At 65.0% G+C, this 16111-nt stretch overlaps 8 protein-coding genes across 8 annotated transcripts; 5 read left to right on the top strand and 3 right to left on the bottom strand.

Annotated features, from left to right (window-relative positions):
* Nucleotides 1–377: 377 nt before the first annotated feature.
* JCM10292_000929 (uncharacterized protein) lies at nt 378–2868 on the top strand (the record flags this gene model as incomplete). Its single annotated transcript, XM_076647447.1, has 11 exons — nt 378–504; nt 567–651; nt 712–860; nt 920–1123; nt 1185–1312; nt 1373–1528; nt 1598–1611; nt 1701–1944; nt 2002–2299; nt 2359–2557; nt 2622–2868. 11 exons carry the CDS (start codon nt 378–380, stop codon nt 2866–2868), a joined length of 1851 nt encoding a protein of 616 aa, XP_076506982.1.
* Nucleotides 2869–3043: 175 nt separating this feature from the next.
* On the bottom strand, nt 3044–3899 carry JCM10292_000928 (pyridoxal 5'-phosphate synthase subunit PdxT; the record flags this gene model as incomplete). The annotated part of the gene is made up of 3 exons (XM_076647446.1): nt 3044–3388; nt 3457–3817; nt 3871–3899. The coding sequence occupies 3 exons, from the start codon at nt 3897–3899 to the stop codon at nt 3044–3046; spliced, it is 735 nt and encodes a 244-aa protein (XP_076506981.1).
* Nucleotides 3900–4107: 208 nt separating this feature from the next.
* JCM10292_000927 (pyridoxal 5'-phosphate synthase subunit PdxS) lies at nt 4108–5689 on the top strand (the record flags this gene model as incomplete). Its single annotated transcript, XM_076647445.1, has 10 exons — nt 4108–4179; nt 4253–4289; nt 4371–4432; nt 4494–4595; nt 4655–4731; nt 4790–4838; nt 4916–4931; nt 4996–5070; nt 5159–5411; nt 5503–5689. 10 exons carry the CDS (start codon nt 4108–4110, stop codon nt 5687–5689), a joined length of 930 nt encoding a protein of 309 aa, XP_076506980.1.
* A 201-nt stretch (nt 5690–5890) lies between these two features.
* Nucleotides 5891–9689, bottom strand: MNL1 (alpha-1,2-mannosidase MNL1; the record flags this gene model as incomplete). Its single annotated transcript, XM_076647444.1, has 11 exons — nt 5891–7075; nt 7128–7307; nt 7371–7775; nt 7834–8274; nt 8334–8442; nt 8507–8711; nt 8784–9039; nt 9099–9218; nt 9277–9345; nt 9401–9474; nt 9533–9689. 11 exons carry the CDS (start codon nt 9687–9689, stop codon nt 5891–5893), a joined length of 3201 nt encoding a protein of 1066 aa, XP_076506979.1.
* A 143-nt stretch (nt 9690–9832) lies between these two features.
* On the top strand, nt 9833–10941 carry JCM10292_000925 (uncharacterized protein; the record flags this gene model as incomplete). Its single annotated transcript, XM_076647443.1, has 3 exons — nt 9833–10221; nt 10350–10651; nt 10745–10941. The coding sequence occupies 3 exons, from the start codon at nt 9833–9835 to the stop codon at nt 10939–10941; spliced, it is 888 nt and encodes a 295-aa protein (XP_076506978.1).
* Nucleotides 10942–11110: 169 nt separating this feature from the next.
* JCM10292_000924 (uncharacterized protein) lies at nt 11111–12450 on the top strand (the record flags this gene model as incomplete). The annotated part of the gene is made up of 5 exons (XM_076647442.1): nt 11111–11232; nt 11300–11447; nt 11513–11566; nt 11752–11793; nt 11911–12450. The coding sequence occupies 5 exons, from the start codon at nt 11111–11113 to the stop codon at nt 12448–12450; spliced, it is 906 nt and encodes a 301-aa protein (XP_076506977.1).
* Nucleotides 12451–12853: 403 nt separating this feature from the next.
* On the top strand, nt 12854–14104 carry JCM10292_000923 (uncharacterized protein; the record flags this gene model as incomplete). Its single annotated transcript, XM_076647441.1, has 3 exons — nt 12854–12856; nt 12920–13207; nt 13307–14104. The coding sequence occupies 3 exons, from the start codon at nt 12854–12856 to the stop codon at nt 14102–14104; spliced, it is 1089 nt and encodes a 362-aa protein (XP_076506976.1).
* A 528-nt stretch (nt 14105–14632) lies between these two features.
* On the bottom strand, nt 14633–15783 carry JCM10292_000922 (uncharacterized protein; the record flags this gene model as incomplete). The annotated part of the gene is made up of 5 exons (XM_076647440.1): nt 14633–14784; nt 14887–14991; nt 15057–15107; nt 15186–15412; nt 15689–15783. The coding sequence occupies 5 exons, from the start codon at nt 15781–15783 to the stop codon at nt 14633–14635; spliced, it is 630 nt and encodes a 209-aa protein (XP_076506975.1).
* Between the last annotated feature and the right edge of the window lie 328 nt (nt 15784–16111).

Raw genomic sequence — 16111 nt, 5'->3', positions numbered from 1 at the left:
TCGCCTCCTGTTTGGGTAGTAGTGATCTTGTTCGTCTCGTCTGTGCCGCTTTCCCGTCCTCGCAATTGCAAAGCCTCCTCCTCGTTCTGCTACCTCCATCTCTTGCTTTCGCGTCTCGATCACTTCGCCCTGCTCCTATATGGCATGAATAGCAGCACGGCGGAGAGGGTCCTCACTCAGACTCTCTGATTCGTCCGGCGGCTCGGCCGGCTTCTCCTCCTGGTGCCCCGGAGGCCAAGTCTCTGACTGCCAACTCACTTCGCGCGAAAGACTTGCGCTCCGCTTCTCCCGCTCTTGCTCTTCTGCTCTCGTTGGTCGTCCTCTGCCTTTCGAAAGGCTTCGGCTGTCGCGCTCGCTCGCCGCGATAGCTGTTTAGCATGGCCTCAATCGCTGCCGCTGCACTGCATGCCGGTGCCAACCTCGTGCGCCGGCACGATTACTCGCACCTGACGGATGCGCAGATCCTCGAGCTTACGCACGACCCGTTCGAGGAGTCGACGAAGTGTGCGCCCTGGCATTCCTATCCTCGTTCCGCTTCTCCGGCTGACCCTCCTCGACGTCCGCAGACAGCAAAGCCGCCGTAATCTGCCTCAGCAGCGTGATCGGCTTCTTCGGCGTGCTGAATGGCCTGAAGCTGGCCGTCCGCAACAAGTGAGGCAGCACTCTTTTCCGACCTCTTCGTCATGCGTTACTGACCGCTACGCTCAACAGCACCCGAATCACCCGGATCCCGGCTTACCAGCGCTCGGTCGCGCTCTGCCGTTACATAGATGCCATTCAGCCGAAGGCCTTGGGCTTCATTCGCTTTCCGAGTGCTAGCGCAATCGCACTGATCGTGGCGTTCTGGCTCTTCATCCTCAGTCAATCGCTCCTGCAAGCTTGCGGACCCTTCCCTAAGACTGACGCCATGCACCTGCAGTCTGGACTTTCGCGCAGCAGCCGCTGTACTACTCGGACTGGGATCTGGGAAGCGCGCCTCTCGCCATTCGCGCGGGGATGTTCGCCCTCGGTTGCTTCCCCTTCATCCTCGCGTTCGGCGCCAAGTGGAACATCGTCGGCTTCGTCGTCGGCTGCTCGCCAGAGAAGCTCAAGACTTTCCACTCGTGGCTTTCGCACCTTTTCCGTGCGTCTATTTCGCTTCCTTCCGAAGGACATGCCCTGACTATCTTCAACTACCTCTCCAGTCGTTCTCTCGCTTCTTCACACTTTTCCGTACGCTGTACAAGGCAGCCGCACGCGCCAGAACGAGGATGGTTTGAACCCCGATGGGCTCTCCGAGGTCAACTACTCCTGGCATGTTCGCGGCATGGTGGTCCGTCCTTCCCATCCTGAGGCTATCTCCGTGCTGTCTGACTCGTCGACTGCCCGTCAGTACTACTGGTCCGGTATCGCAGCCATTGTTCCGCTCTGCTGGCTGTGCTGGGCGTCGTTTGCTCCGATTCGGAAGTGGTCACCCGCCTTCTTCCGCTACACACACTGCATTTCGGCGATCTTGTTCAGCACATTCTTCTACATCCACTGCAATAATGTGAGCGGCTGCTTGCGAGCCGGGCGCCCATTCCAGCCAGCAATCCTGACCCCTCTTTGCCTCGTGCAGGTTCTCAACAGCTGGTGCGCATGACTCGCATGACCGCATGCCTGTCATCGCACACGCTGCGCTCGTGCGGGCTGCATCGCTGATTACTTTGACCCGCCCGCAGGGAATACCTCTACGCCGCTGCAGGCGTCTACTTCGCCTCCCTCGTCGCGCGTTGGTCCCTTCTTGCCATTCGAAACGGCCGCAAGGTCTCGCGTGCTACCGTCGAGCTCCTCGCCGACGATGCCGTGCGCGTTACGGTTCCGGTAACCGGCAGGAAGTGGGCGGCAGGCCAGCATTTCTTCGTCAACTTCTTCAAGCTCCGTGCTTTCGACAACCGTCCTTACACCGTCTCGAATGCTCACTCGGTATGTCTCGATGATGAATTTCTGTACCGGGCTTCCCTGACGCTGTATGTCTCGCAGGTCAGTCCGGACCACCTCTCGCTTGTGTTCCGCATCAACCCCTCGTCCGGCCTCGGCCCGCGCCTTCTTTCGCTCGCCGCCTCGAACGCCTCGACGCCTGTCTTGCTCGACGGACCTTACGGTGGCCCTTCGGCTTCGCATCGCGACCTTGCGCGCCACGAGACGCTGGTCCTTGTCGCGGGAGGCGCTGGAATGGCCCATTGCGTTGCTGTGCTCGAAGATGCGTGCGCCCGCATCAAGCGCGGCGAGTCGATCGGCGTCAAGAAGGTCCATGCCTTCTGGGCTGTGAAGAACAAGGGTGAGTCAAGCAGGACCCAAGACCCACGGCTCAATTCTAACCCTGACCTTCTCATCCAGCCGTCAAGTCCTGGTTCGACGAGCAGCTCTGCCGCGCTACCCAGAAACTTCCTGCCGACCCCGTCTCTTTCCATCTCTTCGTGACCGGCGCGAACGACGACGCAGACTCGCTCACGAGCGAGAAGGCCCAGTCGGAGCTCAGCACCGAGAAGCTCAAGGAGACCCCGTCAATCGAGTCTGGCAGCGTCTTCACCGCCAGGTGCGCATTCTCAGTCCCGCTGCATCTGGACGCGACAGTCCAATCTCACCAATGACTATGACAGCACGTCCTCGGCCCTCCTTGTCCCCTGGACTATCCACTCCGGCCGTCCCGCCCTCGCCTCGCTCCTTACCGAGCTCTTCAACACCGCCGCGCCCGGCTCGAGCATCGGCATCGCATCGTGCGGCCCGCACGATCTCACGGCGGACGTTAGCCGCGCGGTCGCGAAGAGGCAGCGCAAGATCGCCTTCCAAGGCGTCTCGCAGGGTGTGGCCGAGGTCGAGCTGCACACCGAGTCGCTCGACTGGTGAACGCTTGTGGGCGGGCGGAAGAGGCAGGCACTCTAACGAACAAGTGGTTCGGGGGCCTCTTCTCTGCACAAGTTGTTCTCCGTTCTTTCGTAATTGGCAATGCAGTAATGCTAGTCCGTTCACCTTCTCGAGATGAAAAATCTGGTCTATGTACGTCTTACTGCCCTTCGGATCGCTACGTGTCGTTCTCGTGCAAGACCATCTCCCTCAACCACCACTCGTGCACCCTCGTCTCGCCCTTGTTCAGCTCAGGATGCCAGCTGCACGCCAGCAAGTCACCTTGTCGGTACATGACGACTTCGGCATCGGGGCCGAGCGTGAGCTGCCCGCCGGTGGCGGAGAGTGCGCGCTTTGTCGAGGGGAGAAGCGAGGTGGGCACGCGCGCGAGCGGCTTGACGAGCGGAGACGAAGCTGATGGAGGCAAGACGGAGTGAAGGATCGGGGCGCGGATGAATGTGGCGAGAAGAGGGGCATCGGAGGGGAGAAAGGGGAGTTGGACGGAGTGTGAGAACGACTGGAGCTGTTTCGGCGCGTTGGAAGGGTCAGGTCAGGGACTGCAACGAGAGGCGTCGGACAAGCGCGTCTCACCTGTCGACCGAATTGATTCCGCGCTACGCGGACGTCCATCCCGTCGAAGCCTTCCCACCCTTCGCTCGTCGGCCCGTCGATCTCCTTTGCGAGGAGGATCATGCCGGCGCACGTGCCCCAGATACTCCGCTGCCCGTCGCCGCGCTTGGCGAGTGCGACAAACTCCTTCAGGGGATCGTACAGGCCGGACTTGCGGATGAGGAGCGAGATGGTGGTCGACTCTCCGCCCGGGATGATGAGGGCGCGGCATCGTGCGAGGTCTGCGGGCGTCCGCACAGCCACGACGGGGACATGCTTGCCGGCCGAAGTGGTGACAGCCTCGAGAGCGGCAATGTGCTCTGCGAAGGAACCCTGAAGAGCGCTGTGGCGGGGAGCATGAGCAGCGTGAAAGCGGGACAACGCAAGTCGACGCACAGCACTCCGACGGCGTGTCGGCTGTCCATAGGTGGGCGGTGGGTGTGCGCGACAGCTCGAGTGCAGTGGACAGAGTCAGGCGTGCACAGGCAAGACTCAGCGAGGCCTAGTCAGCGAGCGGAGACAAGCGGGCGCACCTCGGCTTGCTCCGTCTCCGCAGCGGCACGCCGTCGACATCACCGCCAGCGCGCCCAGACTCGCTCTCTCTCTCCTGCAACACTCCAGCAACAACACACAATGAGCCCCGCACCCGCAACCACCGCTGACAACGGCACCACCAACGGTTCGCGCCCGACCTTCGCCGTAAAGGTCCGCACTCCACTCACTCTTCTGTGTTCTCTGACACGGTCCAGGACTAACGTTCGTACTGCTCAACGCATAGGCTGGTCTCGCTCAGATGCTCAAGGGCGGCGTCATCAGTGCGTCTCCCGACGATCGCCAGCTTGCTGACGGTGTGGTCCGCAATGTTGTGTGCTGACGGTCTCGCTCACACTTCGCAGTGGACGTCGTCAACGCTGAGGAGGCTCGCATTGCCGAGGCGGCCGGCGCTTGTGCCGTTATGGTCCGTTTCGTCTTCGCCTCCCCGTCTCCTTCGCCACAACTGACCCCTTCCGTTCCGCTAGGCGCTTGAGCGTGTTCCGTCCGACATCCGCAGGGATGGCGGTGTTGCGCGGATGAGCGACCCGAAGATGATCAAGGAGATCATGGAGGCCGTGTCGATCCCGGTGCGTTTCGCCCACATCGTGAATCACCTTTCGCGAGTTGCTGACACTCCCCTTTACAGGTCATGGCCAAGTCGCGCATTGGGCACATCGTTGAGGCCGAGATCTTGCAGGCTATCGGCGTCGACTACATCGACGAGTGCGTCTACCGCAACCACCAAACGAGAATGGATGTACTGACAGGACCTTCGACGCAGGTCTGAGGTTCTCACTCCGGCAGACCCGGCACTTCACGTCGACAAGCACGTGCGTCGTCCTGCGGCCAACTCTCATGCGAGGACGACGCGCGCTGACCTCTTGCTTGACCTCTTCCCGTTGCACAGGCTTTCGATGTGCCTTGTTCGTTCTCTACCGATGTCGACTCCGCACTGCATCGCCTGCTGACAAGCCTCTGCACATACAGTCGTCTGTGGCTGCAAGGATCTCGGCGAGGCGCTGCGCAGGATCAGCGAGGGTGCTGCCATGATCCGTACGAAGGGTGAGTCTCCGCCCTCCTAAGCGCTCTCGATGAGTTCAGTGGCCACGCTGTGGTGCTTGTGCTGACCAGTCGCCCCGAACCGCGACAGGCGAGGCTGGTACGGGCAACGTGATTGAAGCCGTCCGCCACGCGCGCCAGGTCAACGCACAAATCGCTCGCGCGGGCACCCTCTCCGAGATCGAGCTGTACGCGATGGCTAAGGACATTGCGGCACCGGTCGACCTCCTGCGCGAGACGGCGCGACTCGGCAGGCTCCCCGTTGTCATGTTCTCGGCAGGTGGGATTGCGACGCCCGCAGATGCGGCGCTCATGATGAAGCTCGGGATGGACGGCGTCTTTGTGTACGTCCTGAGCTCTCCATCTATGTCCCGTCGAGCCTGAACGAGCAAGGACTGACCCGTCCTGCTCTTCGTTTGTTCCCTCAATGCGCAGCGGCTCGGGCATCTTCAAGTCGTCGAACCCCGCAGCGCTCGCGCGCGCCATCGTCCTCGCAACGACGCACTACCAGGACCCGCACAAGCTCGCAGAGGTGTCGACCGGGCTCGGCGAGGGCATGAAGGGCGAGGGCAAGCTCGGTGCGGCAGCGGGCAAGGAGATGACGGCCGACCGTGGATACTGAGCGGTGAGCCGTGCTTGTGAAGTCTGGTTGTGACCTTCGCTGTAGAGCAATGCATTCACTTTTGTCGATTCACCCGGTCTTGCGGTAGTGAGCAGGCTCTTGCGGTCATGAGAAGGTCAAGCTATGCGAACGAGCTTGCAAGATGCACTGGATGGTGACGGCTACAACAGCGAATACGACAGGAAATGTACAAGTGCTTGTCTAGGTTGCGCCCACCTTGCCACGATGCAGCTTGATGTTGGTCGTGAGGTAGCCGCCGAGGACCAGCGGCCCGACGTGCTCCTCTTCCTCTTCCTCCTCATCGCCCTCCTCCCCTCGGGACGCAGTCATCCACACTACCTGCTCCTCTAACGGGGCTGCCGTCTGCGCCGCTTCGAAGACATGTTGCGGCTCCTGGTCCTGCCCCGACGTCGGCGGGACCTTGGCCACCTCTCTCCGCCGCTCGTTCTCATCCCCGACGGCCCGCAGCATCTCCTCGAGCGCCGTGCCCGTCGAGTTGGCCACGAGTACGAGCGGCACGAGCGCCTTCATGGTCTCGTCGTCCTCCTCGCTCGCCTCGGCCGAGGGCACGACGAACCCGTCTCCGCGCAGATCGTCGTCCGTCGGCAGCGCCGACGAGACGAGGACGACGCCGGAGGCGCCGGAGAGGGCGGCGAGGTGCGCTTTGAGCGCGAAGGAGCACTGGCCTCGGTGCAGGAGGAGGAGGTGCGGGGCCACCGAGGACGGCGAAGAGGCGGGAGGATGATGCGGCTCGCAGCCGTAGGGCGAGAAGCGCGGCAGGACGAGCGGAAGCGCGAAGCCGTCGAGGGCGAAGACTCGCTCGGCGGTGGAGGCTGGTGGAGCAAAGGCGAGAGTCGGGCCGAAGGACGCGGCGAGCGCGGGCAGGTGCAGTGTTCGAGGCGGCGAAACCGGTGAGACGGTGTCTTCAGCATTCGCGGCGACGGCATCTCCGATCGCGAGAGCAGTTGGCGCCGCCTGCTCGCTCAGCGCTGCTGTGCCACCCGCGAGCGGGTGCATCAAGCGATCGAGGAATTGATTGAGTTTCCTCCTCCCCGCTCCGCCTCCGTCCTTCCCACCGCTCTTCCTCGGCGGCCTCTCGCTCCTTCCGCCAACGATCGCCTCCAGCGCGATCCGCTCCACCCTCTTCCCTGGCAACCCCTTGAGGACCTTCCGGTCGCGCAGGACGACGCTCCGCCCCGGCGGAACAGCGAGTCCTCCGACGCGCGTGACGGCGTACCCGTCCGCGCCAGGGTACGCGCGGTGCAGCGAGAAGCGCAGTCCGGCAATCGAATGCACGACGACGTCGCCGTTGCCGGACGGGTGGGGCGTGAGCTGCGACGCCGAGGGCGAGGTCACCTCGTGCGAGGTGGACGGCGCGAAGAGCAGCTCGATGCCGTAGTCCTACTCAGCGCGCGGCAGCGAGGTCGGGTGAATCGACGGGGGCAGGCGCGGGGACGACCGGGCGGATGGGGACGCGGAGCGGTGCGACGGGGGAGGCGGAGGCAGCAGCAGCAGGAGAGCGCGATTCAGACGCGGTGCGGGAAAAGAAGTAGTCGAGGACGGAGCGGTGGAGGAGGTCGAGCGAGTGCGAGACGCGCGCAGCGGCGAGATTGGGATCCTTGCGGAAGGCGTCAGCTAGGTTCTTCGTCTCCGGTTGAAGCGAGACACAGGCGAGACGCACCTCTCCCGCAGGCAGATCGCAGAACCCGTCTGCGCGCCACCTACCCTCTGCGATCTCACGCGCAACGTCCGCCTCGCTCTCGAGCGTGTGGCCCGCGAGCCACCGCGCATGCTCCCAGTCGGTTCGGCGGTCCATCCCGAGCGCGAGAAAGTGCGCGTACCGCTCGTCGTAGATCGGCTCGTGAGCGGTGCAGGTAGGTGCGAGGGCGGTCTCGTTGCGAAGCGGCGGGGAGGCGGAAGTATTGGAAGAGGAAGCGGAGTCGGGAGACGAGGGAGCGCTTGGTGCGCGTTTCGAGCGCGAACTGCGGCGCGACGGAGAGGTGCTAGGCGGGGGGTGCGGGATCTCGAGAGGGTGACCTTCTGTCGTGAAGACAAAGGCAGAGTCGTCGCGGAGGAAAGGCGAGTTCTGCAAGCCTGCGAGTCAGCCGCAGCCGAGCGCACGTCTGGCAGGCGGAGAATCGCACCTCGTCGAAGGTCAGGTACAAGTACTTGAGCGTCTCGCCCGTGACAAAGCTCGGCATCTTGTCCTCGAGTTCGCCTGTGCGCAAATCCTTGACGGCTGCGAACCCGCACTCGACCCGCGTGCGGTTGTTGATATCGTGCAGGACCCGCTCGGCCACCTCGAGGTACCACTCATCGCCCGTCGCCTGGTACAGGTACATGTTGCTCTCGATAAACTCGGGGCGCAGCGGGTACCCGAGTTGCGGGCCCGCGCCGGCGCGGCGGTGCGTATCGAACAGCTCGGGGAGGCCAGAGTAGCGCAGCCAGGCAAAGGCGTAGGGGGCGTGGGCGCGCGTCGCAGAGTCGAGGTCGCCGAGGAGCGTCTGCACGCCGGGGAGGAAGGCCGAGAGCGAGTCGACCAGGACCGAGGTCATCTGGCCCGTGTGCATGTTGACACCGCGGTACTGCAAGGAGGGTCGGGTGAGGCGACGCCATCATATTCACAAGCGCGGAAGAGGCGCACCCAGAACCCGTCTGGTGCGCGGACATAGCGCTGCAGCGCCGCGTATCCTTCCTCCCACACGCGCAAGTACTCGTCCTCACCCGTCAGCACGTACGCTTTCGCCGCGTATCTGCGAACCAGACAACCAGGTCAAAACAAAGCGCATCAGACGTACGATAGCTGAAAGGACGCACTCGTAGAACGAGTCTATCCCAGCGCCCGTCCCGGCAACGCCGTGCATCCAGTTGCCCGTCCGCGCGTCAATCGTGTTGCCGATGAGCCCGATGTCGCTACGGCTGTTCCAGATGGCAAAGAAGGCGCGACGGGCGACGAGCTCGAACGTCGGGTCGCCCGTCAGGCGCGAGAGCGTGATGAACTCGAGGAGGAGCGAGCCGGCGCCTGCAAAGCGCGACTTCGAGCATCAGTCCCGATCTGGGGGCGTACCGCAGAAGCTAGTTCGGGATGACGCACCGGCGCTGCACGTCTCGCCGCTCTCGCCCTTGCCATTCTTGCCCCGCAGCCCGCGCTGCAGGTGTACCCGCGCGAACGGGATCCCCGTCGGCGTCTCGAAGGCGGGAAGGAGGCGCCGGCCAAGGTCGTGCGCGAGGTGTAGAAGCTCTGAGCGGTACCATGGGAGGGAGAAGCCTCGGATTGAGGAGGCAAAGGTCGAGGGACTGGGAGGTGTGCCCGGCGGAGGGGATGGCATCGCGAGAAGGTGGCCCGACAGCTGCTCGTCGGAGAGAGACGTGAGCTTGAGACAAATGAGAGAACGTCTACAGGACGCACGAGACCGCCCATCATGCGAATGGTGACCTCGAAGACCTGCACGCGCGAATCGACGTCGAAGTCGACGTGCTGTATTGTCTCTCGCACAGCCTGCTCGAAACCCTCGTAGTCGCCGAGGATCTGGAGGATGAAATGTCAGCTAGAGAGAGCTTGGGGGGGCAGAAAAAGCGGAACGGACGGGAAAAGTGTCGAGAGAGTCGACGACGGTGAGGAGGTAGTCGCCCATGACATCGTTCACGCCCGTGTTCTGCGGTGTGGTCGAGTCAGCCGGCGTTCTGCAAGAGCTCTCGGTGGGTGCGCACCTCTGTATTGGCCCGGTCGTGCCCCTGCTTGCCGCACGAGAGGGGGAGGAGCTCGTCGGCCGGGAAGGCGACGCCTGCAAGTCGCTCGACTGGGTCAGCGTGGGTCTCGGTGAGCAAGAGAGGTCTGCGCACGCTTGTACGAGTTGTATGCATGGTACCAGGTCTCTTTCGCGAGCTGGCGGAGCTGCTCCTTGTCCTCGGACGAGTACCACCGGGCGCCGTCTGCGGTGGGCACGAGCAGGACGAGGGCGAGGAGGAGCACGAGGGTGTGCCAGCGGGCAGCATGCATTCCCTCCCGTCGGTCTGCCCAGTCTGGGTCTCTCCGTCGCTGCCCGATGCTCTCGGGGAACGAAAGCGGCGCTCCTCGTCTCGCTCCTTCTCCACCCGCGCACTCGCCTGTACCTGCACGAGGCTCTGCAAGGCAGTGCAAGGATGGACTCGCCGCTACCGGTCCTCGTCTCGCTCTTTGCGCCGCACCCGCGCACCGTCGCCCTCTCGCTCGCCCCCTCGACGCCCCTCGCCGCCCTCGCGCCGCTCCTCGCCCGCTACTGCCCCGAGCACGACCAGCGCCTCTCGTACAGCACCGGCCACGCCCTCCCGCCCTCGCCCGCCGCGCCCATCGCCTCCCTCCGCGGCGCACGCCCCGCTGAGGGCCGCTTCGTCGCCCTCCGCCTCGCCGTGCGCGTGCGCGGAGGCAAGGGAGGCTTTGCGAGCCAGCTCAGGGCCCAGGGTGGACGCATGAGCAGCAACAAGGCGCAGAACACCGACTCGTGCCGCGGGCTCGACGGACGCCGCCTCAGCACCATGAAGGAGGCCCAGCGGTGCGTGACTTTCGCTTTAGGTGCACGAGATTCACTCGCCTGCTGCGACCCACCGCTTTGTGCGCTGGCTGCCAAGCTAGCTCAACTCCGTCCACCTATTGACGCCGACTCTCGCTCTCCCTCCGCAGCCTCGCCACTCTCCTCGAAGCCGAGCCCGACCGCCTCGCCGCCGCCGCGCAAGCCAAGCAGAAGAAGCTCGAGGAGCTGCAGGCCGAGATCAAGCGCCTCGAGCAGCAAGCCGGCATTGAGCAGCCCGTCGCGTCGACCTCTGCAGCGGTTCCGCCTGGCGCCTCGGCCGGTGTGGAGGAACGAGCCGAGGGGAAGCAGGCGGGCGGGAGCGGCGCGGGCGTCAAGCGCAGGCTCGAGGACTCGAAATATGTCGAGGAGAGCAAGGAGATCGTGTCGGGCGTCAAGGATGCGGTCCGTGCAGGTGCGTCGACGGCAACTTCCCACTCGCTTCCGCTTCCTGCCTCGGTCCGCGGCGTGCACAGGACTGATGGTGACTTGTCATCTTCGCCCACAGCCATGCTCAAGAAGCGCAAGAAGGCCAAGACCGCCGCGACAGATGCGAATGACGAACCAGCCGGCAAGCCCGCCTCGTCCCCCTCGGAGGGCGAGAAGGAGAAGGAGAACGCCAATGCAGACGCCAAGGGCAAGGGGAAGGGTAAGGGGAAGGCGGCTGAGCCCGAGGCGGAGGAGGCGGCGGGGACGGCTGTCTGAAGAGAGCAGCGTCGAAGTGCGAGTTTCTGTGTGCCATTTCTGTTGTACTCGTCTCTCATAGCTGTCGTATTCCTGCAAGCCTTCTTACGCGTCCCTCCTGCGGTACGAGTTGCCCCCTCTCCTCATCGGCTCCCGTACCTTGCCCACCTTGCGCACACTCTCGCCCGCAATGCGTGCCCCGCTCGAGACCGACGCACTCCCCTCGGACCTCGCCGCGCGCTTCGCCGCCCTGCGCGTTCCGCCCGCTGCACCCGCCGCGCCCGCCGCGCCTCTCCCCACATCTCGGTCCAGGTCCGTCCCGCCCTCGCCCGTCCCCTCGCACGCTCGGAGCAGCTGCTGACAGCGAGACGCCCTGCAGAGATGCGGCTCTTGTCGATGACGAGCTTGCACGGAGGCTCGCGCGGTTGAGCGCACCAAGCAAGGAGAATGTCGAGCGAGGGATCAAGGTCGAGATGAGCGCGCTCGAGCTTGCGAGGAGCCATGAGCACGACGAAGCGGACGATGAGGTGCGTAGGGTCTTACTGTGGTCCCGCCCGTTGCTCCGTGGCTAACGAGGGAGGCCGTTGCGCAGGTTGAGCGGTTCTTGAGGGAGCAGGAGGCGGCTGAGCGGAGCAACGGCGACGAGGTGCGTAGCGGCAGGGACCGACGGGGCTCACACGCTTTCATTGAATGCGAGAGCTGATCGTGAGGGCCCGCTTGGCGGCGTACAGACTCGCGCGGAGAACGACGACGACCTGGTGCGCGCTCTTGCCCATCGTTCTCGAGGCCGTGACGCGTCCAGAGCTTGACGATCGCGACACGAACCTGCAGATACAAGCGGTGCTTTCCGCCAAGACGCCCAACCGCGAACCTGTGCGTCGCGCCTTTCGATCCCATGCCTTTCTTCCGCGCGCTGCACTTTCTACCAGAACCTTCGGACCAGTTGGGTAAGTCTGACGGACTGACGCCTCCTCATTGGTAATCGCACAGTCACGCGCCCTCCCGACCGCACCGACTACCCCACCCGCACGCGGCGCTCGCGCGCGGCAGTCCCTCCCTGCGCTTTCGCCCTCGCTCCTCGACACGCTTTCCGGCGTCGAGGTGCAGTTCTTCCGCCCTTCTCTCGCGCCCGACTCTCTGCCGCTTGGGCTGGGTGGAGGAGGCGGGGAGGAGGACGACCTGATGAGGCGCGCAAGGGACGAGGTCGGCGTGGAGGAGACGGTGAGAAAGAGGGAGGAGCAGGCGACGGAGCGGTGGGCGGCAAGGATGGCAGAGCTCGAGGGCGTGGTGCCTTCTGCGGGCGCTGCGGCGACGGGATCAGCGGCGCCGCAGGTCCTCGAGGAAGGCAGGCCTGACGTCGACGACTTGGAGAAGGCGCTGCGGCGGCGCGAGCGGAGGAGAAGCCGGAAGGCAGGCCGAACAGGGAGTGATGAGGAGGGCGACGAGGACAGCGCAAAGGAGACGAGTAGTGCGGAGGATTCTGAGAGCGAGGATGGGGACGAGCGGAGCAGCGGCAGCGGGCGTGACTAGCCGTTGAGGCGCACCGCCGCGCATCACTCTGTTGACTTTCTATCGCAGTCTTTGGTATGCCTGTAGTTCCGGTGTAGCTCTCGCTGTAGCCAGGGCGTGGGACTCGCGCAGCCCGTCGACCGTCTGGAAGCGGACTGGTGTGCTCGAGTGCGTCGTCTTTCCGCCTCTCGTCTTTGTTTGCCCGTGTTCGCCCTCGTGCGGACGACGGTCACGAGCTGGGCATTGACGAAGCGCAGCTGCCCCTCTCTTCAGTCCTCCTGTCCTGCGCTCGCGCCGCTCGTGCACGCTCCTCTTTCGGCATCGCGTCCCTCGGCGTCTCCTCTGTCCCCTGCTCGTCGCCGTCATCCCGGAGCATCGTGCTTCTGTCTTTGCTTGTTGTAGGCTCTGTCATCCTCCGGCTAGCATGGTGCGCCTGCTCTTACCTTCCAAGCACCTTTCCGCTCGCTCACGTCGCCCCGTCTTTTCGCAGCCGTCCCCCTTCAACTGCTTCGGCGCATCCGGCTACGACGCCACTCTGCCGCGGCACACTCAAGCGCCCGCCAACCATTCAGCAGTTGGCGAGAGCTCCACGCGCCGCCACCCGTACTCGAGCGCCGCGCTCCCGCCGCTGCAGCCCTCGCCGCCGCGCTCGCCGAGCAAGCGCGCGCACAAGCTCGTCGGGGTCCGCAAGGAGCGCATTGGGAGTCCTACGGGCTTCAGGCACCTCGGGCATGTGGGCCCGGATGGCGCCAGGGGCGTCGAGAGGGAGATGACCCAGGTCAGTCTGCGCGGAAGAGGCGGACGAGTCGGCATCGCCGCCAGCGCACTGCCTTCTTCTCGGTGATCATACAGACATCAGCTGACTTGCGGCTAACAGGCGCAGACTCCGCCGACGACACTAGAGCGCCTGTCGTCCGCCCTCACTCGCTCACCGTCCCTGCCTTCGTCGTCCTCGCGCACCTTCGCTAGCTCACAGCGCCTTCCGTCCGCCTCGGCGCCTCCTACTCCGTTCGTGCTTGTCGAGGACGAGACCGGCGCACCGCGTATCCCTCCCAGCAGCCGGCTCTTCACGCCCATTCCCTCGACCACGCAAGACCGCCACCGTTCCCTCCCGCCGTCGCCGCTCCTCAGCACCTCCCCATCTGTGCCCTCCTCCTCCCGATCCGACATCGGCCTCTCGTCCCCTCCCTCCCGCCCGCCCCGCGCACCCGCGCGCCGCGCCTCGCTGCAGCACCCTCCCCCGTCCTCTTCCGCGCCAGGTCCCGTCAAGCGCAAGCCCCCGCCCGCGACCACCGCCTCGGTGATCCGCCAGGCCGGCGGCGTCGAGGCCGTGCAGCAGAGCGGCGGCGTGCCGAGCGCTTTCATCCGCACCCTGCCCGATGGGCTCGCGGCGATGGAGCCGGGGAGAGGGAGGGGGAGCGTGCTCGCGCTGCAGGAGCTGTTCACGCCCAGCGAGCTGCGCGCGATCGATGCGGCGGTGGGAGCTGCGGCGGAGGAGGAGGGCGAGGGGGGGAGCGGCGCGGAAGGAAATGAGGAGGTGGGGGACAAGAAGGGAGAGGGGTACGAGACCAACACGACGAAGGCGTTCAGGGGCGCGATGAGGGAGGTTGAGGAGGCGCTGAGGAGGGAGGCGGAGCGCGAGCGCGGAGGCGAGGCGGGTGGCAACGGTCAATGAGGTGGCCCGACGCTGAAGCGTTGCGACGTTGCGCACAGTGTGCGCATCCGCTCGCGCTCTCGTGGCTCTCGTTATGCACGATTTGTATCACTTGTACAGCTCTAGTCTATCTCTGTCGGGTACCGGAAGACGGACCTGCTTGCTCCGTCGTTGTCTTGCAACCCCGTCCTTGGCGCCTTCGCGCTTGCTCTCACCTTGTCCGGGTTGATCTCTCCCGCTCCTTGCTGTCCCTGGTTCTCATACGGCGTACTGGCGCCTCTGTTCGCGTCGAACGCGCTCTCGGCTAGCGAACAGAGGGTGGGTATCGGCGTTTCCGCAGGGAAAGAGAGAGACAGGTCGTACAGCCGTGAGTAAACGAGGAGAGTGTCTGTAGTGATCCAAAACAAAGAGGAAGAGAGACTAGGTGGCACAGCAAATCAGGCAACGTGAACAGCTAGGGTAGGTGAAAGAAAGGCGATGCGAGGGGTGGGCGGGCGAGGAGTCGAAAGAACCCGTGCCGAGGCGAAGAGGGCTGACACTGGGCCGCGCTCAGAGCACTGCGACGGCGCCGACGAGCCCGCCGACGACGGCGACGCCGGCCATGATGCCCCAGTCTCCTCCGGCGGGGAGGAGCGCCGAGAAGCGCGCGGGCGCGGCATTGCCCGGCGGGCGGCCCGTCGCGGTCGAGACGGTCGAGATGTCTGCAAGATCGTGAGCGCACGTCAGTCGAGATGAGATGAGCGAGACGGGGCAGGGCGGGGCAGGCCAGGGCAGGGCGCGAGAGGAGGGAGAGGAGAGCGCACAGTCTGCTGCAGACTGGATCGCACCGGTCGACCAGGTTTGCGGCGTCGCGGTCACGGGCCCGGTCGCGGTCCAGGTGACGATGACGCCATTTTGGGTGTAAGTGGCTGCAAGAAGGGAGGGGAGCGTGAGTCTGGGAGTTCGGGCTGGAGAAGGCCGGGGAGGAACGCACTTGGCGCGACGGGGCAGCCGGCGGTCGTGCAAGTCGAGGCGGGTGCGATGACTGCGTGCGCGGACGGTGTCGTTAGTCCAGAGCGCCAAAGTCGGACAACACCGACTGGATCGCGGAGAACGGACGCACCATTCCCTGGTTGCGTGTCGGGCGCTGCGGCCTCCTCCGTCTCGGTCGCGGTAGTAGACGTCGCTGTCGCCGTCGCCGTGTCCGTCTCGGTGGCAGTGTCGGCGGCAGGATCGGCGACGTCGGGATCGGTCGTCGGTTCCGCGAGCGCGAGCGTCTCGAGGACCTCGGTTGCGATCGTCAGGCCGGCGGCGTTGGTCTCGTACGAGACGAGGACCGTGTTGCCCGTGCTGGTCGCGGTGGAAGGAGAACAAGGCGAGAGAGCGGGGAAGTGTCAGTTGCGCGTAACAGAGAGTACGGGACTGGGCTGTTGTTGCGCGCATTTGGCACCGGAGCGTCCCAGTTCGCCCGCACGGCTCAATGCGACCCTCAAAGTCCCAATGCGCGGCCCGTCAGGCCTCCCTCTTGATCTGCGCCGCCTCGATCCGCTCCGAGTCTCTGTCCGCTCGGTGATCCCGGCGTCGTCTACTCCGCTCGAGAGGCTGCAGCAAAGGGTGGAAGCGCACTCTGCATCGATGACGGTGGCCTCCTGGGCGTGCACGGCTGCACACGCGAGGGCGAGGGCGAGGCAGGCGCGGCCAAGGCGCGACGAGGCGACCATGGCGAGATCGGGGGGCGGGCCGGGTGGCGGTGCTGCACGGGCGGGCCGAGTACGTAGGCGCTGCGAGGCGAGAAGAGCTGGCGGGACTGGCGCGCGTCTGGGTTGCTGCGAGCCCGGCGAGAGGGGAACCGAGCGGCAAGCGGACGGCCCACGCGCTCAGGAGGAAGTCGCAGCGAGAGCACAGGTGCGCGCGCGACTGCCAGGAAGAGATTTGCGAGTGCAGGGAGAAATACCCTCTCGCAGTCACTGTCACTGCACACGCACTCGCACGCTCCCCGGTGCGGGAGACGGTCGGCGGCGAGAGGACTTGGTCGAGATTGGGCGAGCG

This window comes from Rhodotorula paludigena, assembly GCF_050403205.1.
Source record: "Rhodotorula paludigena JCM10292 DNA, Rt_paludigena_JCM10292v1_ctg9, whole genome shotgun sequence".
NCBI lineage: Eukaryota > Fungi > Basidiomycota > Microbotryomycetes > Sporidiobolales > Sporidiobolaceae > Rhodotorula > Rhodotorula paludigena.
The sequence above is the reverse complement of the archived record's forward strand: the minus strand, read 5'-3'. Positions and strand labels throughout refer to the sequence as shown.